The 26,288-nt window shown below is 40.4% G+C and overlaps 1 protein-coding gene across 1 annotated transcript; it reads left to right on the top strand.

Annotated features, from left to right (window-relative positions):
• The first annotated feature begins 1,051 nt into the window (after positions 1 to 1,051).
• LOC141804320 (myosin-7-like) lies at positions 1,052 to 18,621 on the top strand. The gene is made up of 37 exons (XM_074688682.1): positions 1,052 to 1,252; positions 2,731 to 2,874; positions 5,417 to 5,573; positions 5,678 to 5,705; positions 5,803 to 5,908; positions 6,052 to 6,144; positions 6,234 to 6,297; positions 6,405 to 6,503; positions 7,033 to 7,136; positions 7,876 to 8,014; positions 8,098 to 8,216; positions 8,316 to 8,465; positions 8,547 to 8,717; positions 8,798 to 9,107; positions 9,196 to 9,275; positions 9,358 to 9,563; positions 9,637 to 9,760; positions 9,850 to 9,986; positions 10,077 to 10,332; positions 10,408 to 10,650; positions 10,730 to 10,906; positions 11,004 to 11,149; positions 11,236 to 11,326; positions 11,408 to 11,797; positions 11,914 to 12,040; positions 12,111 to 12,229; positions 12,315 to 12,511; positions 15,126 to 15,309; positions 15,393 to 15,558; positions 15,644 to 15,768; positions 15,860 to 16,168; positions 16,253 to 16,456; positions 17,550 to 17,846; positions 17,923 to 18,027; positions 18,116 to 18,211; positions 18,298 to 18,432; positions 18,601 to 18,621. Exons 1-37 carry the CDS (start codon positions 1,052 to 1,054, stop codon positions 18,619 to 18,621), a joined length of 5,820 nt encoding a protein of 1,939 aa, XP_074544783.1.
• Positions 18,622 to 26,288: the final 7,667 nt, after the last annotated feature.

Genomic DNA, 26,288 nt, shown 5'->3' with positions numbered 1-26,288 from the left:
AGATGAACAGGTTCATTAATGATGATGTGAACTTTATTTATGATCTATTGACACATACTTTTATATTTGAGGCAGGTAGCTATTCATATCTTTCATGATTCACACCAACTCTCTTGACGGGGAATAAATAGCACCTGGTTTCTGTCCACAACCAGCCCTCATCTGGAAAAAGAATTAAGTCCAAGAGATGACAGGCAAAAGTGTGGAAGAATTCGAGATAGAGAGGCTGTGCTCCTGTGAGTCAGAGGCCTGCTATGCTGGCACTGCTCCCGAAAAATCACATTATTTGGTTGTGAGCGGAGAGGGCAGCCAAACATCATGGGAGCCATAGAGAGCCCTGTCACAAGTGATGAAAGTGATGGCGATTACCACATTTGTGCATGTGTGTGTGTCCATGTGTGTGTGTGTGTGTGTGTGTGTCCATGTGTGTGTGTCAGCAGGTCAGGGTGGTGCCCTTGGCCTTGTAAGGCAGGGTTATCAGGGGTTATATATTTGATCCCTGCCCTCCCTGCAGGTCTAGCAGCTGCTTCCTCTTCACCTGGCTTCTGTGAGTCTGCTCTGCCTTTCCTCTGATGCTGTTTGTGCTGATGTTTCTCTGTTGTCATTACTCATCTAAATAAAGGAACACTTTTAAAAGCTTGTACAGGGCTTGGAGAGGACGGACATTAACAGTCATAGTATTTAGCAGCATTTTACAACGGCCTGTGTGAGGGAGAAACAACCTTTAATAACCTTTTCCACTTTTCTCCAGGTGCATCAGCAACTAATCCTCTGAAGTCTGAGCTCACCTGTCATCTGACCTGATCCTGCAGGTAGATTATTTTCTCATAATTCCACAGAAATCTTTTTTTTGTTTTTGATAAAACTACATGTGTAGCAGTAATGTGTTACCTCATTGCAGATAAAGATGGTTTGTGAAAAGCTAAAAACCCAGAGTCATAATAAAAAAGATATTTCATTTTTATTATAACCAAATGTTGGAAATAGTTTTAAAACAGATATTGAAGTAAAGTGAAGCAGGAACTCATAAGTGTTTGTAAACAACGCAGCCATGGGGGATGCAGAGATGTCTGTGTTTGGGGCAGCTGCCCCATACCTGAGGAAGTCAGACAAAGAGCGAATGGAGGCGTCCACTCGTCCCTTTGACATAAAGAAGGAATGCTTCGTCCCGGATCAGGTGGAAGAGTTCGTGAAGGCAACCATCACCAGCAGAGATGGGGACAAGGTCACTGTGGAAACACAGAATGGGAAGGTCAGTGTTAACACATTCATTTAGAGCAGGGGTCAGCAACCTTTACATTCAAAAGAGCCGTTCAGCCTCAGCTCACCTAGATGAAAGTCATTCAGGAGCTACTTTTCCTTCACATTAAGACAAAAAAGTGTATCATCTAGTGAATAATTATTTAAACAAGAAGTTTTTGAGTTAAAAAAAATTGAACATGTGATTTCTTAGGCTTTTTTAAAATAAATTTGCAAATTTGAGAAAAAAAGAAATGTATGTCAGAGATTTTATAAATTTGCAAAATTTATGAAATTTCATTAGGTTGGAAATTTAAAAGAAATTAAAAATATAAAAAAATTTGCAAAATAAAGAAAAGAAAAATGTGTAAAAATTGTGATATTTCAAAAAATTGCTGAAGTGTCATAAATTTGCAAAAACAAAAAAAAAAAAACAAAAAAAAAAAACGTATTGATGCAATTAAAAAACTGGCTTAATTTCCAAAAAATTGTAATACTTTCTGAAAATCGCAAAAAAGGGGATTTATCTAAAAAAAACAAAAATTTTGCTTAATCTTAAAAAATTGAATTATTTTCTTAATTTGCAAAAATTAAAAAAAAAAAGAAAGAACCCCCCCCCCCCCCCCCCCCCCCCCCCCAAAAAAAAAAAAAAAAAAAAAGTAAATAACCACAAAAAATAACATGCTTTATTTAAGGGGTGATGCAATTTTAGTACCTTATTATTTCACTTAGTGTCTGTGTTGTTATCATTGATACCCCTTGGTAAGAAAAAAAAATCTTTATTCCAATAATATTTTTTAAAAGCCACATGAGGCTCCAGAGCCACAGGTTGAAGACCCCTGGTTTAGAGTGTCTGAATCACATATGGTAGCCTGTCTATCAGTGTAGACTTCACATGTAGAAGGGTGGTGCTGAAACAACAGCTGTAATGCTGTGAGGATGAGCAGAGCGACTGGGTGTGCTGGAGACTGATTTAGCAGATGTTACATTAAGTTTTGAGGCCAAAGAGAGGCTTAAATGAAAAATTCACAGGTGGAAACCACGTTTTCCTACCAAGCAGATAATTAAGCTCAAATTCTAGCACATATTTTCTTCATTTTTGAACAATCTGTCAGATAAACCAAAAATTACACACTGTGATAAACTGTGGACTTGTTCACTCAGCTGAGTCAGAGAGAGTAGCACAGACACAGTCTGGAGTCGTGTCGCAGTGTTTATTTGAGTGTTAATTTGTGTGAAATTTAAAGCACCTCCACTTGAGTAAGTGTGAATATAAGTCCAATAGGAGGACTACTGAAGTCTACACGAAGCGAGGGAGGAATGAAGCAAGGCATCGCTGCCACTTGGCTTTTTTTTAATGGTTCATAGGCTTTACTGGAGTGACACTGTGTGATATGACACTAGGTATCTGACTGTTTTTACCTGGTAGTCATAGCTTCTCCTGGAGAAGGTACAGTGGTAAGAAACAAACTGTATGATTATTTTTTCCAGACTGTGACGGTCAAAGATGTCCAGATTCTGCAACAGAATCCTCCAAAGTTTGACAAGATCGAGGATATGGCCATGTTGACTTTCCTCCATGAACCAGCTGTGCTGTTTAACCTCAAAGAGCGTTACGCAGCATGGATGATCTACGTGAGTAACCTGAAATCTGAGCTGCTCTGTTCACCGTTGAGAATAAGGTCAGAGTTTTACACCTCCCATAGGAACTCTTTCCACGGTTCATTTATCAGATTTTGTACAAATACAAAATTCACTTTTCTCTTAAAGATCAATCAATGAATTAGCCATTAGTCATGCTTAATTCAAATCTGATACAAAGAAATAAAAAAGAGCAGATCTAGACCGTATACTGTGTCATACTCAAAGATCCACTTTAAAGTTTTACCAAGTGTCATTGACAACAGCTGTGTCTAAACCATAGGGAAAGTCCTCTGGAGCAAAGTGGATTTCAACCGCTAGAACTTCTGGTTCTGGGTTAATAGATTTACACCTGAAAACAGCCCTTTCTGGGGTGTAGGACAATCACGAGGTCCAGGAACTTCAGGGGTGGGGCCTGCATGCTGAATATTTGGGAAAGCATCCACAGTGTTTATTTCCCCCTCCCTCCGTCCAGAATAAGATGACTCCCAGCTGTGATGGACTTAGCTTAATAACTCCTGAACAATGGTCTTCTTTGAGTCTGACTGTCTCTGTCAGCTCCTGGTGTTCCAGTTTTAAGAGTGACCCTGTAAACTGGAGACCTTTGGCTGAACGTGTCAGTGGAGATCGAGTTTACAACAGCTGTTCAAACACAGAAGAAGTCCTTGGGAATGCATCCTACATTGGTTCTATATGTGTATTTATATATGTATTAATCCCCTCATCAGATAAGTTTTGATGATGATCTAAAGATGTTTAAAGACGCATCCTGATGAGAACTGCAGTCAACAGACTTTATCGTTTAGATCTTTTTGACCAGTGACGGCTTTGTGACCAAAGCTTGTCTCTTTTCAAGTGTCAAAAAATCAATCTGCAGTGGATAAAGGATGATCAAAAACAGCACAGGCTGGATATCCTCCATGCTATCAGGCTTACAAAAGTGCCACTAAGCAGCAACCTACAGTCTAAAAAATTTGCGGCAATATGGAAATACCAAAAACTGACGTTTGTTGAGTGTCCACTTGAGGCTGGTTCAGGAAATACCAGAAACCACAAACACACCAAACCAGAAAAAAAAAGAAAAGATTTTCACAGCAAAATAAACATGTATACAGCCTGGTACAAAAATGAATGGATTGGAAAAAAGTTACCACTTTTCACCAGCAGAGGGTGAAATGTGTCTCTCTGAATGTTGTGACTTGCATTTTATGGGAAAATATGGCTCCTGATACAATCTGTAGACGTTAACATCATCTTTAAATTTTTCACATCGTCTGGTGTTAAAGGTCCCATATTCTGCTCCCTTTCTGCAGTTTAATATGGATCATTGATGTCTTCATGAAATGGTAGTAACATGTTTTGGTCCAAAAAGCCAATAAATCAAGCACAGCAGCATTGTTTCCAGGCTCTCATAGCCCCTCTGTTCAGAAGAGTCTGATTTAGTGGGCGTGACCTTCATATGTAAATGAGCCACCGCTGATACCGCCCCGCTCTTCAGCGTCACTGAGAGCGGCGCCACAAGCTCTGAGTGCACAATGTTTAGAAAACAGAGAAGCTCGTTTACCGTAACATTATAGGCTAAAACAACAGGCTGACTGCAGCTAAAGTTAGCATCCTGAAGCTAACATAGAGACAGGGGGACACTGAGGAAAAGCTCTTACATCTGCTCCACAGCACACAGCATTTAAAATACTCACATTTCCAGGGTCTGAGGTTTGTTAGAGGATGGTTGGTAATGCGCCTGGATTCAGGACCAGTCTATTCGCTAGCCCTCTGTTGTACTGTCCAAAGTTGGAAAAGCAGTCGGCCTTGAGGTGACTGGCACACACATGCACAGTTTTACTAAGTGTAGCTGGCACATTTCCTTGATAAATAAACTCGCCACTTAGTCTTGTCTTCTTCTGAGATGGGAAGCTTCAGCATGGAACTATGTGGCTGTTTACAGCCAAAAACAGCTACACTCCTCTCCCTGCAGCTGGAGAGATTTCTCCCCAGATGCGGGGAGAAGAGTGAGCGGGGAAGGGGTGCGGGGGTATTTGCTCCGGTGGACCAATCAGGTCAGGCTTGCTCCTGATTATTCAAAAAAGGTACTCGCTGATGTCGGCAAACCCCGGAAATGCCAAACAGCTCGTTTTAGGTCTGGATTTTACACTCACAAGCACTACTAAGTACAGGTTTTGTCATTAAATATCACATTTTGTGGGCTGGGAGGAAAGACAAAGACCCACAAATTTCACTAAAAAGACCTAATAGAGTGATTTTTGCATAATATGTGACCTTTTTAAAAAAAAAAGCAAACAAAAAAATCGAAAAAAAAAAAGTGAGTATCAAAGAATCGCAATTTAAATCCAATCAGCACCCCAGAAATCGTAATAAAATCAAATTGCGAAAATCATTACTCAACTCATTAAAATAAAGGTGACTGAAAGTCATGAGAAAAAACATAGTGGTTGTTAAAAGCCGCTCAGAACACTGGACTGTTCTATGAAAACATATTCAAATGTAAATCTCACAGATGTGTTTGTCTTTCTAACAGACCTACTCTGGGCTCTTCTGTGTGACTGTCAACCCCTACAAGTGGCTGCCAGTCTACAACCAGGAAGTGGTTATTGCCTACAGAGGAAAGAAGAGGAGTGAAGCTCCTCCTCATATCTTCTCCATCTCTGACAACGCCTACCAGTACATGCTGGCAGGTAAAACAGAAGAACGCCACACAAGAGCTTTGAGACAACTTTTAATAAAAGAATTCATTTTGAATCTTCACTCTGACAAACTTTTTTTTCTCTTAATTTTTCAGACCGTGAAAACCAGTCCATTCTGATCACGTATGTAATATCTGCCACTCAATAAGCTTTTGAGACGCTCCATGCTCTCTTGATCTTAATGATGTGTAACTATTGACCACTGCCTTTATAATTTCAGTGGAGAATCTGGTGCTGGAAAGACTGTCAACACAAAGAGAGTAATCCAGTATTTTGCAAGTATTGCAGCTGGAGGAATAAAGAAAGACCCCAATGCCAAAGACAAGGTCAGCCTTTCCACAAGTCAGTTATAAAAGGTCTTATAAGGGCTCTTAGACTGGCTGAAATTACAGATGACAAATGTAGAAAACAGAAGATGATTATAGTTATTATAGAAACAGAGTTCCTGAACATTTGCTTGTTGTGACAGGGTACCCTGGAGGATCAAATCATCCAGGCTAACCCTGCTCTGGAGGCTTTTGGGAATGCCAAGACCATCAGGAATGACAACTCCTCCAGATTTGTGAGTGTCAAGAGTGAATAAGACCTGGTTATATCATATTTGCGAACATAACTCGTGACACTTGTAATAACAAAGAAAAATCCTGACAGGGTAAATTTATTCGTATCCATTTTGATGCCAGAGGAAAACTAGCCTCCGCGGATATTGAGACATGTAAGAAGACACATTGTTTAGATTTTTTAGCTTTATAAATCTCAGTTATGTTGTCAGTGATTATTACCCATGGTGGTTTTAATAAACTGTATTTGTCACATTGTCAGACCTTCTGGAGAAGTCTCGTGTGACCTTCCAGCTGAAGGCTGAGAGAGATTATCACATTTTCTACCAGATTCTGTCACAGAAGAAGCCTGAAATCCTGGGTTAGTTAATGATTGTAATTTGTTTGCTGGTGGTGCCAAAGGTCCAACAGAACCAAACAGATGAAACATGTTTATTAGGGATGGGTACCTTTCACATTTGAAACGATACGGTACTGATGCCCGGTACCTGGCAATCGGTATTAGTACTCAACGGTACCAATTTTCGATACTTTTTTGTCCACATTTGGTAAAAAAATATCAATTTGTTTAATAGTGCATTTTTTGTATTATTTGTATTTGTATTTTTTTTTATATTCTTTAATATATAACCTTGTAATGCTGTGTTCATGTCCAGCATGGAAAATCGCCTACTCTTCCACTCCCTCATAGTCACAAAGATGTATTTACATATCTAAACATGGTACCATTTGATTTTTCCTGTTTCGGTGCCCGGGATTTTTGACAGATTTCAGTTGGTACCTATAAAAGTACCTAATTCGGTACCCATCCCTAATGTTTATAATCTGCTTTTCATCAGAGTCGTGTCGACTTGACTGACCTTGCCTCACTCAGTCTTTGTGTCTTCCAGAGATGCTGTTGATCACAAACAATCCCTATGACTACGCCTTCATCTCTCAGGGGGAAACCCAAGTGGCCTCCATCGATGATGCAGAGGAACTGATGGCAACAGATGTCAGGCTCTTATTTGTTTATTGATTGATTTTTAAGACTGTTGTGTTGATACTGTTCAAGTCTCCAGGACATTTTTTAAAAGAGGGGGTTTTGTACTCTTGTCTGCTTTATTCCATCCCTCTGGTACCCCTAGTAGCTCAACATGGTCTACAGCTTGAAAAAAAACTCACTAGTGTTTTAAGAAACCAATATTTCCGCCTCTGTCTGAAACACTTCATTTTAGTTGCTGCCTCTTTAAGGCTCCCTGCTCCGTGAAACCCCCTCCCTTCTGATTGGCCAAGCCCTCTCAGGCCTGGCAGGGGCAGAGCAAAAGTCAGACCTTGGTGTTTGCAGCCTGTCCCTCCAAAGCGTTATGAACCATATCATTGTGATGACATCATCATTTTAGCAAGTCTTGTAAAGATCTTGTGCTATTTTTTAGAACGGAGTGTTTTGATCCATTTACACTTTGATTGAGGGATTTCTACACCATATGAATATATAGATCTGCCAACAATTAGAGTGAACATCCAGTATTGCTACTTCAGGAAGTCATAAACTGGAGTGAACGATATATCAGCTACTTCAGAGTCATGAAATGCTACAAAATGACAAACGTTACACTTTGATTACTTCTGTTTTTCCTAAAACCATTAGGTAGCATGGTAAAATGTGGCATTTTGGTTGGGAAGTAATACATCAGTAATGTGTGTGTTTGTGTGTACAAGTTCACCTTATTAAATTGTGGTCTTATTCACAGAATGCCTTTGATGTGTTGGGCTTTACCCAAGAGGAGAAGAACTCTGTGTACAAGCTGACTGGTGCCATCATGCACTATGGAAACATGAAGTTCAAACAGAAGCAAAGAGAGGAGCAGGCAGAGGCTGATGGCACTGAAGGTTCGAGGAGCTCAGTTTGTAAAGTTGGACCAACAAAGAGAGTTAACAGCACCAGGATGAAATTTAACCTTGTTCTTTTTTAGATGCTGACAAGGCAGCATACCTGATGGGCCTGAACTCTGCTGACCTCATCAAAGGTCTCTGTCACCCCAGAGTCAAAGTGGGAAACGAGTGGGTCACCAAGGGACAGAATGTCGCTCAGGTAACACTCAACAAAAGGTCGCCTGAGGTTTAGTCCATAAACAGGACCTCAAGCTGAAAGAAAGTAGAATTATTTTTTTTTACATTAACTATTCAACAGGTGAACTACGCTGTTGGCGCTCTATCTAAGGCTGTTTATGAAAGGATGTTTCTTTGGATGGTTATGAGAATCAACCAATCACTAGAAACCAAGCAGCCTCGCCAGTACTTCATCGGTGTGCTGGACATCGCTGGATTTGAGATCTTTGATGTGAGTAATCTAATACACTAATAACCAACCATTTCTGAAATGTCACACTGACTAGAAGTCTTCATTTTTTTCTTTCTACAGTTCAACACTTTTGAGCAGCTGTGCATCAACTTCACCAATGAGAAACTGCAACAGTTTTTCAACCACCACATGTTTGTGCTGGAGCAGGAAGAGTACAAGAAAGAGGGCATTGAGTGGACTTTCATTGACTTTGGTATGGACTTACAGGCCTGTATCGACCTGATTGAAAAGGTGAGATTTCATACCCTTGCAATTCCAGCCATGTACAATGAAGCTATGGCATGTCATAACTTTGCATTTCATCACCTTAGCCCATGGGTATCATGTCCATCCTTGAAGAGGAGTGCATGTTCCCAAAAGCCTCTGACACCACCTTCAAAGCCAAGCTCTACGACAACCATCTGGGCAAATCTGCAAACTTCCAGAAGCCCAGAATAGTCAAAGGGAAACCAGAGGCCCATTTTGCCCTGGTCCATTACGCTGGAACTGTTGATTATAACATCAACAACTGGCTGGTGAAGAACAAGGACCCTCTGAATGAGACTGTGGTCGGACTCTACCAGAAGTCTACTCTGAAGCTACTTGCTACACTTTTTGCAAACTATGCCGGAGCTGACTCAGGTATATTCGTACAAAAAGATTTCAGGAGTTGAAAAATGTTTTTGACCATGCTTTCCCGTTTCTTGTTTGTTTTGTGTTTTCTAAACAGTAATGGCGGAAGGTACTGAGGGCAAAAAAGAGAAGAAGAAAAAAGGGTCATCATTTCAGACTGTGTCAGCTCTTCACAGGGTAGGAAAATAAAACCAAAAATCATGTTAGATAAACTATATGTATTGATATATTGATAAATGTATGCTTTCCCGTATTAAAGGAGAATCTGAACAAGCTGATGACCAACCTGAGGTCTACTCATCCTCACTTTGTGCGCTGCATCATCCCCAATGAGACCAAGACTCCTGGGGCCATGGAGAACCCTCTGGTGATGCACCAGCTGCGCTGTAACGGTGTGCTGGAAGGCATCAGGATCTGCAGGAAGGGCTTCCCAAACAGGATCCTCTACGGAGATTTCAAACAGAGGTAGCATTAACGTTAAGTTGGATCCTGTAGATTTGAAAGTGTAAACCCAAATTTAAAACATTTATATTTTCAGATATCGTATTCTGAATCCTGCTGCCATCCCTGAGGGTCAGTTCATCGACAGCAGGAAGGGGGCAGAAAAGCTTCTTGGGTCTCTGGACATTGATCATAATCAATACAAGTTTGGACATACCAAGGTATCATCTAAAATTTGTCAGCTACTTGAAGAAAGCTGCTTGAGATGATGAAAGATGACTTAAAATTAGATGACCATTGGTCCTCATAGGTGTTCTTCAAGGCTGGACTGCTGGGTCTACTTGAAGAGATGAGAGATGAGCGACTCTCCAAAATTATCACGGCAATCCAAGCCAGAGCTCGGGGTCTTTTGTCCCGCATTGAGTATCAGAAAATGGTGGAGCGCAGGTATATCTGGCAATAGGCTGACCATGGACATCCATGGTAAGTGATCTATACATCTTGCTAAACCCTCTGTTTTGTTGCATAACATTGTAGAGATGCTTTACTGGTCATCCAATGGAACGTCCGTTCATTTATGGGGGTCAAGAATTGGCCCTGGATGAAGCTGTTCTTTAAGATCAAACCTCTGCTAAGATCTGCTGAGGCTGAGAAAGAGATGGCCAACATGAAGGAAGAATTCCTGAAACTGAAAGAGGCTTACGCAAAATCTGAGGCTCGTAGGAAAGAGCTAGAGGAGAAAATGGTTACTCTTCTCCAAGAGAAGAATGACCTGCAGCTCCAAGTTCAAGCGGTAAGCCTGGTACTCTGATAACACTCTGCTGTTACTTTGCTACTGTATGTGTTAATGTGACTAAATGTTTGGTAGGAGCAAGATAACCTCTGTGATGCAGAGGAAAGATGTGAGGGGCTGATCAAAAATAAGATTCAGCTGGAGGCAAAAGCCAAAGAGCTGACGGAGAGACTGGAGGATGAAGAGGAGATGAACGCTGAACTGACAGCTAAGAAGAGGAAACTGGAAGATGAGTGTTCAGAGTTGAAGAAAGACATTGATGACTTAGAGTTAACTCTGGCCAAAGTTGAGAAAGAGAAGCATGCCACTGAGAACAAGGTAGGGCTGATGCCAAAGGAAAAGCATAATGAGTAGCATGTTAGTCGAGCTTTAACACCAACACCAACTCATCCCACAGGTTAAAAACCTGGTCGAAGAGATGGCTGCTCTGGATGAAATCATCGCCAAGCTGACCAAGGAAAAGAAAGCCTTACAGGAAGCTCATCAGCAAACACTGGATGACCTGCAGAGTGAGGAGGACAAAGTCAACACTCTGACCAAGGCCAAGGCCAAGCTGGAGCAGCAAGTGGATGACGTAAGACCTCATACTACCACTAAATAAATTCGATTGACTGTCTAAAGAAAATGAACTTAACCATTTAACTATTAACACTAACCTTTATTGATGGAAGCTTGAAGGATCTCTTGAGCAAGAGAAGAAAATACGAATGGACCTTGAGAGAGCCAAGAGGAAGCTGGAGGGAGACTTGAAGTTGAGCCAAGAGACAGTTATGGATTTGGAAAATGACAAACAACAACTGGAGGAACGTCTGAAGAAGTATGTAATGTTCTTTTTTTCATCATGGTTGTTTTTGTTGTTTTGATAATCTCAATAAACTGGCATTAAATTAAAAAAAAATGCAGGAAAGACTTTGAGATCAGTCAACTGAATGGGAAAATTGAGGATGAGCAAGCAATAATCATTCAACTTCAAAAGAAGCTGAAAGAGTTGCAGGTAAATATACGCATTACAATTACCATTTTGTTTGAAAAATTGGTGTATTTCAACATGTAGTCCTGACATGTCTGATGACAGGCTCGTGTAGAAGAGCTGGAGGAAGAGCTTGAAGCAGAGCGAGCTGCTCGAGCTAAGGTGGAGAAGCAGAGAGCAGACTTGGCCAGAGAGCTGGAGGAGATCAGTGAGAGACTGGAGGAGGCTGGAGGAGCAACAGCTGCCCAGATTGAGATGAACAAGAAGAGGGAGGCCGAGTTCCTCAAACTCCGCAGAGACCTGGAAGAGGCCACTCTGCAGCATGAAGCCACCACCGCCACACTCAGGAAGAAACAGGCTGACAGCGTTGCTGACCTGGGAGAGCAGATCGACAACCTGCAGAGAGTCAAGCAGAAGCTGGAGAAGGAGAAGAGTGAGCTCAGACTGGAGCTGGATGATGTGGTCTCCAGTATGGAACAAACCATCAAGTATAAGGTCTGTGCAACCATAGTTGTACGTGAAATCCAACAATCACTGGTGTTGTATACCTCACCCTGGTGTTAGAGCAGTCGTTATTAACTCATTTTAACTATGATTTGTTTCCTTTAAAGACTAACTTGGAGAAGACCTGCAGGACCTTGGAGGATCAACTGAATGAGTATAGGGGCAAGTGTGATGAATATCAAAGATCTCTCAATGACTTCACAACCCAGAAAGCCAAGCTTCAAGCTGAGAATGGTAAGTTTTGAACCTTTTATTTAACTTTGTTAAATGCAGGAAAAAACATCTGAATCATTTGCATTTCTAGATGAGTTTACGAGACAGCTAGATGAGAAAGGGTCACTGATTTCTCAGCTGACCAGAGGAAAGAATTCCTACAACCAACAACTCGAAGATCTCAAGAGACAACTGGAGGAGGAAGTAAAGGTAGGGAATGGCAAAATAAAAAGCAAAGCAATTAATTGTAGTTATAAATACTCGGAAAACAACTACATTCATGTCTTGGATACAGGCCAAGAATGCCCTGGCTCACGCGGTGCAGTCTTCTCGTCACGACTGTGACCTGCTCAGAGAGCAGTACGAGGAGGAACAGGAGGCCAAGGCTGAACTCCAGCGCAGCATGTCCAAGGCCAACTCTGAGGTGGCTCAGTGGAGAACCAAGTATGAAACTGATGCCATCCAGAGGACTGAGGAACTGGAAGAGGCCAAGTGAGTCCAGGACATGAAATCACATCAAACGCGAAGTAAGACAAAGACTTCAAAGTTACAGGGAACTGCTTTAGATTGCCTCTTGTTTCTTTTTGGGTGAGGATAATTTGCACTTGTTCACTTAAACTTGACAACAAGGATGTGTCCAAAGCATTAAACTTATCGGCCACTTTATCAGGAACACCTTGCTAGTAACGGGTTGAACCCCCTTTTGTCTTCGGAACCATCTTATTTCTTGGTGTCATAGATTCAGCAAGGTGCTGGAAATCTTCCTTAGAGATACATACACCATTACACCAGCAGCATCAGCAGCAGTCTGAAGCATTGCTACAAGGCAGGATGGGTTCATGCTTTTATGTGGTTCATTCAAAACTCTGAGCCTAACATCTGAATATGAAGCAGAGACTCATCAGACCAGGCAATGGTTTCCAGTCCAGTCCTCTATGGTTGAGTTTTTTGGTGTTGCTGTGTGAATTGTAGCCTCAGTTTCCTGTTCTTAGCTGACAGGAGGGTCACCCGATGTGGTCTTCTGCTGCCGTAGCCCATCTGCTTCAATGTTGGACGTGTTGTGTGTTCAGAGATGCTCTTCTGCAGACCTCGGATGTAACAAGTGGTTATTTGAGTTACTGTTGCCTTTCTAGACTTTTAGTCCCAGTGAACTGTTGCTCACTGGATGTTTGTTCTCTTTGGGACCATTCTCTGTAAACCCTAGAGATGGTTGTAGGTTAAAATCCCAACAGATCAGTATTGAATGAAACACTCAGACCAACAACCATGCCATGTACAAAGTCTGTTAAATCACCTTTCTTCTTCAGTCTGATGCTCAGACAAATGCTGCAGAGCTCCTAAAAAACAACAAGTGGCTGTTAAATGTGGTTTAATGGTTTGACTGCAACAAATTATCACTTCACCTTGGGAAAACTCAATGCATGATTTTTGGAAACAGGGCAATAGATCATAACTACAATATCAAAATAAACAATGTTGAAATTGACACTGTTTGTGAAAACAAATTTTTAGGTGTTATGATTGATAACAAATTAAATTGGGAATCTCACGTAAATCATGTCTCAGCTAAAATGTCCAGATCCATCTCAATCCTCTATAAAGCTCAAGATATTCTAAACCAGAATTCTTTGCACATGCTGTATTACTCACTCATTGTCCCGTACATGACATACTGTGCAGAGGTCTGGGGAAATACTTATAAAACAAATATGCACACTATTTTTCTGCTACAAAAAAAGCCATAAGACTCGTAAGTAAAAAACCATACCGTGAACCAACCAGTCCCCTTTTCTTGCAATTCAGTATACTAAAATTTACAGACCTAGTTGACTATATCACAATACAAACAATGTATAAAGCAAAAACCGGTCAATTGCCACAAAGTAGTAAGTATAAGAAGCTGTTTATACAGAGAGAAAATCAATATAGTCTGAGGGGTGTATTCATTTTTCAAAAACCAAAGATACGAACAAATACCAAATTGCATTGCCTGTCATCTAAAGGAGTTAATTATGGAATTCCTCATCCACAGAAATAAATAACTGTAGTACATTAAAAATTCTGAAAAGACTTTACAAAAACCATACCAATCAAAAATACGCATTGGAAAATACTAATTAATAGGTTTGACACATTACACACTTAGTTACTAATTCTACTAGCAATTATATGCACTACTATTGTTTTTCTACAAAATAACTTTGTGACTTTTTTGCTGTTTATTTAATGAGATGAGAGGGGTAGGTCTCAAAAAGCTTAGGCTTCAACCTACACCCTTTCGGATTCTCTCAGAAATTCTGAAACTTTGAAACTATATTTTGATCTCTGTGTATTTCTTAATGTCTTGCTACAGAACCGAAATACATTTAATTCATTCATTCATTCATTCATTCATTCATTCATTCATTCATTCATTCATTCATTTCTTTCAAATGTATGTCAGAGCAAAATGCTTGGGACTCCATCCTCTTAAAACAACAGAACTAATCCAAAAACATCCAGGGTCTTCACACTCTTCATCAAGCTGCAGGCTAAAAGCACTTCAAGTTCAAGCATCAGTCAGCTGATTTCTTGAAGCTAGAAAAGAAATGACACTCACGATGGGTCAAGTAAAGTACATTTGGGATAAAATCCCATGTATGGGTCCACATCAGCAGGTCCCAATTTTGGCTTGAAAACACCATAACAAGATCACAAACAGGCCACAGAGCTGCTGAGATAGTAATGATGGAAGAAAGGTTGGTAACATGGAGACAATTTGGAAATGTGAACAGGTGAGGTTGTGGATTCAAGTAAACAGGTGAACAGGTTAGAAACTTAAAGACAAACTAAGGTAAAAAGGTGGAAAGTGGCAAAGCTGTATGATAAAAAAAAGATATGTATTTGCTCAAGCTTTGTCCCATAAGCCTCCTAATTTTTATTGAGGCTCTTTTGATCATTTTTTACCTTCATGGAACGTAAAGCCTGGGCTACATGGAAAGTGTTTGCAGGCTTACATTATTTTGGGTGCTGACTAGTTGATGTGGATATGGACAGAAGGAAACCATGCTCCCAAAATGAAGGCATACTTATGATCCAGGAGCTGATACTTGTTTTTCACTTCCAGGAAGAAGCTGGCTCAGCGTCTGCAGGACGCCGAGGAGGCTGTGGAAGCGGTGAATGCTAAATGTTCCTCTCTGGAGAAGACCAAACACAGACTGCAGAATGAGATTGAAGATCTCATGGTGGATGTGGAGAGGTCCAATGCTGCTGCTGCTGCTCTGGACAAGAAGCAAAGAAACTTTGACAAAGTACAGCAAGTGTTGCCAAAGTGCACAATTGCAGCAAACGTTTCACCTTTTAAAACTGATGTTCTTCCTGTCTTGGTGTGCAGGTTCTCTCTGAGTGGAAGCAGAAATACGAGGAGTGTCAGTGTGAGCTGGAGAGCTCTCAGAAGGAGGCCAGGTCTCTGAGCACTGAGCTCTTCAAACTCAAGAACTCCTATGAAGAATCTCTGGAGCATCTGGAGACCATGAAGAGAGAGAACAAGAATCTTCAAGGTTTATCTCTTAATACGTCCAAACAATATGTGATATTATACATGTGCCAAATCAGCCAATGTAATTCAACTACTTTCTGAAACAGAGGAGATTTCTGACCTCACTGAGCAACTTGGTGAGGGAGGAAAAACCATACATGAGCTGGAGAAGGTCCGTAAGCAGCTTGAGCAGGAAAAAAGTGAGATTCAGTCTGCTCTTGAAGAAGCCGAGGTAAATTCAACACCCACATGCTCTTAAGTTTCTCAATGTTCATCACACCTTCAGTTTCAGAAGCATCCCCTGCACCTTCTGCTTATCTTAGGCTTCTCTTGAGCATGAGGAGGGCAAGATCCTGAGAGCTCAGCTTGAGTTCGCTCAAATAAAGGCAGAGATGGAGCGTAAGCTGTCTGAGAAGGATGAAGAGATGGAGCAGGCAAAGAGAAACTCTCAAAGGACCATCGACACCCTGCAGAGCTCCCTTGAAGCTGAAATACGCAGCAGGAATGAGGCCCTCCGCTTGAAGAAGAAGATGGAGGGAGACCTCAATGAGATGGAGATCCAGCTCAGCCAGGCCAACAGACAAGCTGCTGAGGCTCAGAAACAGCTCAAGGCTGTTCATGCACATCTCAAGGTAGAAAAATTACCTTTTCTTGTTGATATTGTTGGTACAACTATTACGGTTTCTTTGTGACTAGATTCTTTGAAAAACTTCCAGGATGCTCAGCTGCAGCTGGATGAGTCTCTGCGAGCCAATGAAGACATGAAGGAGAACATCGCCATCGTTGAGAGGCGCAACAACCTGCTTCAGGCTGAAGTGGAGGAGCTGAGGTCTGCTCTGGAGCAAACTGAGAGAGGACGTAAACTTGCAGAGCAGGAGCTGCTGGATGTCAGCGAGAGGGTGCAGCTGCTGCACTCACAGGTAAGATGAAGCAGTGAGATTAAATCATTCATGCCACTGGTAAGAGCGGTGTGTAACCAGGGGCGTAGCTACAATTAGGCAAACACAGGCAGTTGCCTGGGGCCCCAAGATTCCCAGGGACCCCCAAAGCATCTCTTAAAAACTGATTTATGAAGTTCTCTTCAATTGAAAGCATTGCTTTTTTCTAAATCTTACTTCACATGCTTCAAAATGCATCAAAAGGCTTAATCTTTAATGATGGTTTTGGGTACTCCCCCTCCCTTCTTATTCAATGGGCTATTCCATGTTACAACACATCTGAAAATTTGATTCAGGAAGAAAGTGGTAAAAAACACTTTTTTTCCCCCATTTTTTTCTTATTTTCAACCAAGTCGGAAATAAAAACAATGTTGCTCTGAGATCTGAGATGAACATATAAGACTTTTAGGATTTTAAGGACTTTATCTAGCCCAGGAAACAGGATAATTTTCTCTAAATCAAACTTTCTGAGTTGGTGATAAACAATATTGTATAAATCTCTTTTTTGGATACATAACTCACTGGACAGGGGGTCAAATAAAAATACATTAACTTTAAAATAATAGTACCAAAAAGTATGGTAACTGTAAATATCACCTCTTTGAGTAGATTTTTTTCCAGTTTTATGTTGTGCTTGATATTTACATATTTTTTATTAACTAAATTATTTTTTTCAGTATTTACCTATTGTAATGTTTTTCACTTCATACTTTCTTGTTTGTTACTGTTACTCTGTAAATTCCCCACTGTGGGACAAATAAGCTGTCAATTGACCATAAAAGATTTCAAATCCAGGACAAAGTGGACTAAATTATGGATTTACTTTTTTCAAAATCAAACTAAAGTACAGAACTTGAGGAAATGCATTTAGTTGTGTTAAGTTACCATGTACAAGATTAGCACTGTCTCATGCCTTGATTCTCAGAAAGAGACAGTGGACCCAGGGAAGGCCAGTCTAGCTCTGAGGAAGATGAGTTACAAGGACATGGAGGGCCCCATTGACTGGGTTTGCCTTGGGCCCCCAAACCACTAAATACGCCCCTGTTTGTAACACTCACCCTTGTTGTACTTTAAGAACACCAGCCTCATAAATCACAAGAAGAAACTGGAGGCTGATACAGCCCAGCTTCAAACTGAGGTGGAAGACGCAGTGCAGGAGTGCAGGAACGCTGAGGAGAAGGCCAAGAAGGCCATTACTGATGCTGCCATGATGGCAGAGGAGCTGAAGAAGGAACAGGACACCAGCGCTCACCTGGAGCGTATGAAGAAGAACATGGAGCAGACCATCAAAGACCTGCAGCACCGTCTGGATGAAGCTGAGCAGATCGCCATGAAGGGAGGGAAGAAGCAGCTGCAGAAGCTCGAGGCCAGGGTGAGTATGGCATATTGTAGATTGTGTAACTGTTGTAAAAAAAGAAAAAGAAAACTAAGATCATGTCCCTGATCAGGTGAGGGAGCTGGAAAATGAGGTTGAAATGGAGCAGAAAAAGAGCAGTGAAGCTGTGAAGGGCATCCGCAAATACGAGCGCCGCATCAAGGAACTCACCTATCAGGTTGGTTAAAAATAGCCACAATCTGCAGGTGTGCATACTATTCTCTGAGTAGGAACTAAATTTTCCCCTTTTGATCTGATCTACACAGACAGAGGAAGACCGCAAGAACATTGCCAGGCTTCAAGATCTTGTTGATAAGCTGCAGCTCAAAGTTAAATCTTACAAGAGATCTTCTGAGGAAGCTGTAAGTGAGAGAACGTGTGGAGTGAGGTCAACATGCTGTTACTCCCTCCAGTGGTTTGTAACTGGTATGTCTATCAATCTGAACAGGAGGAACAAGCCAATGTTCATCTTGGAAAGTTCCGCAAGCTGCAGCACGAGCTGGATGAGGCTGAGGAGAGGGCTGACATCGCTGAGACTCAGGTCAACAAGCTGCGTGCCAAGAGCCGTGATGTCAGCTCCAAGGTATGAAGCATGCACATGAAGCAGATGCACAGCATCTGATCCTGGCACATACTGCCCTCTGTTGGCTGCATTTAACTTATAACTGCATTTATACGCTGCACTGCCTAATCTGAAGAGCTAACAGCTGTTTCTCTTTCTCTCTCCTTCCAACTCTCCTGACTGCTACAGAAAGGGTTTGATGAGGAGTGAACCTGTGGATCCTCTGGAGAAACACTCATGTGTGCTGTGTACAGTAGATCCCCTGAACTATCACTATTCACCTCCAGTAGTCCTTAATAAACCTGGTTGAGCTGCTCATGAGTTTGTTGTTCTGTTTTTTCTTCAATGCAATGCTTTGTAGATATTAGAGTGAAAAATTTGATGTTTCGTACTGCACAGTGGTGCAACAGTTGCAGTCTCACAGCAAGAAGGTTACTTGTTCGATTGCCACCTTGGCTGGTGGGCCTTTCTGTGTGGAGTTTTCATGTCCTCCCTGTGCATGCGTGGGTTCTCTCCAGGTACTTCAGCTTCCTCCCACAGTCTACAAACATGCTCATCAGGTTAAATGAACACTCCAAATTGTCCGTAGGTGTGAGTGTGTGAGTGAATGGTTGTCTGTCTGTGTGTCAGCTCTGTGATTGACTGGAGACCAGTCTGGGGTGTACCCTGCCTCGCCTAACCCTTACAAAAAAGAAGTTTATTAAAGTATGCTATTAGTATACTTATTTTCAAGACAGTACACTTTCAGTTTACTTTCGATGTACTTATCCCAAGTATACTTAACAAAGTAATGTGTAAGCATACTTAGATTATACTTAAAAGTACATTTCAAAGTCTAAGTATACTTAGCCTATAGTTAAAAGAATAAAGAAAGTCTAAGTATACTTGGCTTTAACTGAGAAGTATAAGGAAAAGTCTGTGTATTTGGCAAATACTTAACCTTTTGATCAAGACATACAAAGAAAAAGTATAGTAAGTACTCAAACTTACATGCCTAACGTTCAAGTGAATTTGGGTTGCAGCTGTGCCTATTCTATTCTCTGCTTATTCTATTCTTTTATTTTTAGGTTCTAAAACAATAAATAAAAACTCAAATATGTTAAATAAGTATGATGTTAAGTTCACTTAAGAAGAACTCCAGAGTATACTTACAGTTTAAAAACTATTAAACTAGCAGCGTATTGAATTTTTTTTTACTATATTGAGACTTGAAGTATACTTAAGAGTGCACTTTCATAGACTACAAAGTAGTTTGGAAGTTTATAAGTTATATACTTTCAGAATACTTGTAGTATTGTTGCAGGACCAAATAAAACTTTAATATGACCTAGCTGTGTACTCAAAGTTTACTACTCTTAACTTGACAAAATACTTTTAATGTTCTCTTAGTATACTTTTATGAACTAAAAGTAGACTACTATCATATAATTAGTGGACTTAAAGTGTACCAGCAGTACACTTCACAGTATACTTTCATAAACTGAAAAGTGTGCTAGAAGTATAATACTAGTAAATTTAAAGTATACGTGTAAGTTTCATTGTAGTATACTTGCAGTACAAAATAAAACTTGAATACAAACTAGTAGTGTACTCAAAGTTTACTTCTTTTAACCTAAAAAAATACTTATAGTATACTTTTTTAAACTTTAATGGGCCAATTTAGTCCCAATAAGTATTGAAAAAGTACGCTGGTAAGTAAACTACTAGTATATTAATATTAGTACACTTGCTGTAAAAAGTGTACATGAAAAATACACTTTACCTTTACTTCAGTACTTAATAAAATGAACTTGAAGTATGCTTTTTTTGTAAGGGAATGACAGCTGGGACAGGCTCCAGCCACCCGCAACCCTGAACAGGATAAGCGGTTTGGAAATTGAATGAATTGAAGTTGATGTTTCTGAGAGGAACTTCTGGTTTGTGTCAGTTTTGGTGTATGTTTGGTGAGTGTTGCAGAAGTATCACTCAGTGAGAAAGTTTGCTTTGGCCCATGTAGAGGAAAGACTCAATCAACAGCTGCAAGTCATTACTTGGCCTGATAACGACCAGCAGTTTAGATCAAAAATGACTCTGTAGAAACAATCTTTCATCTTGTTGATGGTCCAGTTTGATTTTTAGATCATGAACAGGCATTAGTTTTAGGGATGCACAATATTGGATATTTTGCCAATATCCGATGTCGATATTTTTCAACTCATTCAGCTGATTGCATATACCCATACGGATAGTTTTTCCACACACCCAATTGCAGAGATAATCAACTTTGTCATGTATTGGAAGTAGCACACGGTGTTATGGTGCATAGTTCTGGCACACTTTTATTCACACGTTTATTGTGCAAAATAAAGAAAATGCTTAATTGTTAAAACTGTCATTATTTATGACACTTACTTTAAATTTAAAAAAAAAAAAAAAACAATACCAAGAGATACATCCAACCTAAATCTTAGATGATGCTCTCCCTGAGACAATCATAACAATAACCACAACCGGGGCAAATTTGGCCAGTTTCATAATTGACAGTCAGTAAACATAACCTCTGTTCACAAGGAACAGGTGGGGAGTGCAACTGTACATCCCTTAAACCCAAATTAAATAAAATGGTTCACTCTTTGACGGTAGTCTTCATTCATCATCTAAACATTGCCCAACATCACAGAATATGTGTCGGAAAATGCAGGTAGTCTACAGCATCTCTGAAAAGTCAAACTACCATAGAAATGAGCTTGCCAAAAAAAAAAAAAAAAAGCAAAAAAAAAAATCTTGTTTTGAATAAATAAATGACCAAAGTTTCAGCATGAGGATGCAAATGTGGATTTTTATTTTTATTTTTTTATGTGTTTCAATTTTGGACTGAAAAAACTCTGCGTGCAAACGTTTACAACCCTTGAAGGAGCTTTTATGTAACTCTAATGTTTTGTTATCACTTTGGCAGCAAAAGAATTTAAGTGCACGTTTTCAGAAGGCAAATGTTTAGGGTACAATGAGGGAGTTACATATCTACACCATTTGTATTTCAGTAGAGTGGCTGATTTTAATGTTTGGATTAAACTATGGTGTAGTCAGGAGTCTGTGTACTGCAAAAAAAAAAACACAAAAAAAAAACACAAAAAAAAAGGAATAACCGAGTTTTTATGTCTGTTTTTTGAAAAAAAAAAAGTCCTATCAGACTTAATATGAGCCACATTCACCTGACAAGTGAAAGAGTGTTTTTTTATTTTAACAGAGATAGTTGTATAAGATATTCAAAGACAAAAAAAAGATCTGAGATGCTTGTAAAGAGTTGAAAAGATGCCATTGGGGTTGGATGAATGTACATAGTTAGAGCCTTGCACTGGAAACAATACCTGAATTTCAAGAAACTTGATGAGGGCCATTAAAAGCTGCTGTTGGGTGCATAGAGACTAAGAAAACTGAGGTGGGGCCATTTCTAAAACAGGGAGAGATAAAACAAATCTCTTGTTCTTAAAATAGTGTCGAAGAAAGCCAGTGAGCCTGGAACTCTGGACCAACAATGAAACAAAGCTCATTCTCAGGCCTTCTGTAATACCAGACATAATCACTCGCAGCTGTTGCTAAATCCCTGTTTCAGTCTGTCTTTCTGCTAAGGGACTGGGGTCTTTAAAGAGTCACTAATAACTTGAAGCTCATAAACAAAAGAATAAAAGGAAACACTGGTTTTCTCAGCTAAGTTTAGGTTTGTTAGAGCATATTTTGTTCAGTTCTCTAAGAATATTCTTTTAGTTTTGTAGGGATTCCTTGTTTGGAAAATAAATGTTAGAATTATCAGATCCTGTGATTGACTGGCGACCAGTGCGGGGTGTACCCGACCTCTCGCCCAATGACAGCTGGGATAGGCTCCAGCCACCCGCAACCCTGAACAGGATAAGCGGTTTGGAAATTGAATGAATGAATAAATGTGAATCATTAGTTTTACCAAATAAGAGCATGCTGTTTTCTAAACTCTGGACATTGAGGAGCACCATGAAATATTTGTAACTAGAAATACATTTCCTTTTGTGTCTTCTACACCCAAACATAGCTATCTTTACCTGTTGTCTACAGCTCCATGTTGATGTCAGTCTCAACAGTTAGTGCTGCTACTTGACACTAAATAATGATTTGTGGCAGCTGGAAATGAAGAGGAAGGCCTCTGCCCCTGTGTGAAATCCAGGGAGTCCTGACTCTTCTCTTATTACATGTCATGGCCTTCACTCCCTAAATGTAGGAGCAGGTATCTATTATCTAATGAAAACACATTCACACCTCTGGCTCAACAAGTTCCTAACACAACAGCACAGTATGTGTTTGGTTTATCAAAGAGATTAACAGGACATCTGACCTCGTGCCAAGAGAAACAAGAGGACCAACCAAAGATTGACGTTACTAAAATTAGAACACCTTCATTAACTGTATGGCTCTGGTGTAAAGAGTTCCTGTCACCTAAAAACTGTGTTTATGACAATCAAAACAGCTTCAAACATTAAATGGTACCAGACAGCGGTACTTCAGGCACTGGATTATAAAAAGCCCCACACCAAAGGCTTTGTGTTGGAAATTGCTCTGGAAATGCTCTTTGTTGGAAATTTCTCAGCCTCTCAGGCCACATGGGCGAAAATGATTTTATCTTTCAAAAATATATTCAATCCAAAAGCAACAACGACTGAAGACAGAAGGTTCTGGAACTTTTAGTTCCCAGTGAAACAAAAAGTTTAACAGAAACCAGATAGTTCTTGTCGCCCGTTGTTTATCTGTGTTTTGACCAAAGGCCTCAGACCCTGGTTGATTGTGTAGATCTGACTAGAGTAATTGAAAAATACTGCCACAGGGCAGTGAGAAAAAGACAATGGTTTGATGAAAATTGGCTCCATAGGATGAGAACACAGGCTGGCACCATTATGTGGAGGACCACAGTAAGCTCATTAGCATGGAGGATGTTCACCCAGTGCTGGTTTTGATTGAGCTTTATTGCACTGCAGATGGATTTGTTGTATTACGCAAACTGACTGCAGCTACAGACCTTATCCTAGGTATACTTAACAAAGTAATGCGTAAGCATACTTATATTATACTTAAAAGTATATCTATAAGTCTAAGTATACTTAGCCTATAGTTAAAAGTATAAAGAAAGTCTAAGTATACTTGGCTTTAACTGAGAAGTATAAGGAAAAGTCTGTGTATTTGGCAAATACTTAACCTTTTGATCAAGACATACGTTTTACGATACGACGAGAACTAGAGCCTTATTTAGCGGTGTTTTTGTGTGAAAGTAACGCGCTGAAAATTCTCTAAATAAAGTGTGAATGCAGACCGATATCAGAGTTTTTGGTGGGAGTCCGTTTATTTGTGATTTTGGTCAAGTAAAAAATGGCCCCGTCTGAGTGCAGAGGAAACCGGCAGAGGAGCAGGGAGGGGGTGTTTGGTGTGAGCGCTCTGGGCTTCTGCTGCACAAAAACACTGCTGTAGGGGAAATTTCTGCCCTAAACCTTGAGATAGGACCCAACTTGTTCCTTCCCGCAATATCACTTTAAGATTTTGATTATGTCTGTATAAAAAGCAAACACATTATCAAGACATTTGAATGTTAAATTAAACATTTGCTACCTCTTCAATTTCTAGAGACATCAGAGACAAAAGGGCTCCCAACCAACTCTGTCCTTTTGGTTCCTGGACATCTGGATTATACTACTCCCCAGGCTGTGCTGCTATCAGGGACAAATTTATTATCAAAGAACTAAATTTAGATCCTTGTTCCTCCTGTTAATAAGCACCTAAAGTGCCAAAATAAAGGAGTCAAACCCTCTCTCTCTCTCTCTCTCTGGGTGTTAGGGCCACACTGAAAAATGAACTGTTAAGTTTATTGAGTCTCATAAATTAACAAGAACACATACATGAACCATTCAGCTGTACAGCTGTGTTTAGAGTATAAGTGATTAGGGTTATTATATATCATGTGTCAGGACCAACCCTGTTGGTCTGGACTTAAATATAATCAGAGGGAAAAATCAAACGTGTAAATCTAGTTTCCCTTAATGAAAAGCACTTAGAACTGTAAGGTCGCCGTAATCGTCTCTGGGTCTTTAGCAGGGTCATGGAATCTCTCACTTCCACTTGGCACCTTGACACCAGCTGTCAGTACAAGGGGCCAGCTTATCAGTATGGAAATAATCTCAGCACTTGTCAGTAGTTGTTGACCCTCCTCTTATCTCTTAACCTTTGAAGGAGTTGTGATAACTGGTGCTAGTGACTGGCTCATACATATTATGCAGAGGGAAGAGTTGTAAACTCCATCATCCGGGCCAGGGACAGTTTTTTCTATACGGTGTTGTTAAAATTCAAGCTCAAAAAGCAAACAGACAGACCTCACATAAGGAAAGAATTTATATTTGTTAAGTTTTGATTTTTACTTGTCAGTCTCATTACTTTAATATGAAACGAAGCACAGTGTGAGGCCAGCATCTGCCATCACCAGTCCTGAGGCAGGATCCTCAAAGCCTCTGAGGCTGTTCTCCTCAATCAGAGCGAGCTTCTCAGCAGGAATTTCACACAGTTATCTTTGTCCTCTGAGACACAATGCCATGTCAACAGCACTGTAACTGGAGGGGGGGCAGCTTTTGCTTGCTGCTGTCTGATAATAGGAGACAGCTTCCACAGTGACCTTGGCATCACATTGCAGCATGTCATACTTGCATTTTCTCTATTGTGAGCCATCATTACTGTCTTTCTGTGCATCTCAGGCATGTCACCTGTGGCAGGCCTCTCTCTGGGCAGCCTCGCACTTGTCGCCTGGTTAATCTCACAGACTGATGTTCTTTTTTTAGATCAACCCCCTCAGTATCTGATGGCTGTTTATGTTCCTGCCAAGTCCATTCTACTTAAGCTCTCGAAGTAACTGAGACCCCACATCAAATACTTCTCTCAAATGTCTCCACAGACATCCTCTGTGAGTGTGTTCCCTCATGTTTATACCACAGTGAGTGAAGTTTACATTCATACAATACCGCCTTTTGGATCAAATCATGCAGAGAATGTTAATTATCCCTTTTGTTTATTGGTTTTGCTGCTGTGCAAAGATGCACTGATGGCATCTACTCATTAACTTCTTGTAAAGGCATTCCTCTGCTTGGAGGTCTGTTTTTAATCTTTTCTTGAACAGCGTAACGTGAATATTTTAAACCAAGAAAACACATAAGATTATTTTATTTGCAATAAATGTGAAAGAAAAAATAATGGTACCACATATTTCTTTTGACTTTAGCATTTGCGTGTCCGCCCATTATCTTGCAGCTGTTTTTCTACATTAAAATGAGACTAATTAACTCCATTAATCCCACCGTCATCAAAGAAAAAAGTGGGCATTGTCCTGGCCTTAGGTAAGACAGCTTGTTTCAACCGCTCATTGTTTGTGCTCCAGAAGCAGAGCTGATGTAAGGCTTGATTCTCCCTCCCTGTGTCTATTTACAGCCTGAGTTGCGGTCCCCTGGCTGCTTGAGGATACCTATGATTAATCGTTGCTCTGCGTGGAGCTCCTAATATGGCCTCACCAGAAGACTCCATCACTGATAAGACTCCGACCTGCTGATTTCTATATTGCTCTGTGCCACTCATTAACCCCCTCCCTTTATGTACCCTAACCTAAGTCAGACAATAACATTCCTGGGCCTGAAACCCTCCTCCATATTTGGTGGAGAGGCTTTGTTTAAAAAGAGAACTCATGGTGAAACCCCCACTAGGTCACCATTCAATCTCAAGGTAAGGTGCTGGAACAGAGGAAATCAACAGGGATACTAAATCATTGCCTGTGCTGGTGTGGACTGAACTGCTGAATACTTCTTTCCTTAGGACCGTTACACCTCAGACACCTCTGAAGGGATTGG

Source organism: Halichoeres trimaculatus, unplaced genomic scaffold (assembly GCF_033239565.1).
Source record: "Halichoeres trimaculatus isolate MK-OKI-2021-1 unplaced genomic scaffold, fHalTri1.1 fHalTri1_scaffold_15, whole genome shotgun sequence".
Lineage (NCBI taxonomy): Eukaryota > Metazoa > Chordata > Actinopteri > Labriformes > Labridae > Halichoeres > Halichoeres trimaculatus.
This window is presented reverse-complemented; position numbering and strand designations above follow the sequence as displayed.

Bases quoted from the DNA above. Each gene is read 5' to 3' on its own strand.
- LOC141804320 (XM_074688682.1), top strand. From the start codon at position 1,052: ATGGGGGATGCAGAGATGTCTGTGTTTGGGGCAGCTGCCCCATACCTG. The intron at 6,504-7,032 runs GTTAGTTAATGA...TGTGTCTTCCAG, and splicing joins GAAGAAGCCTGAAATCCTGG to AGATGCTGTTGATCACAAAC. The intron at 8,015-8,097 runs GTTCGAGGAGCT...GTTCTTTTTTAG, and splicing joins AGAGGCTGATGGCACTGAAG to ATGCTGACAAGGCAGCATAC.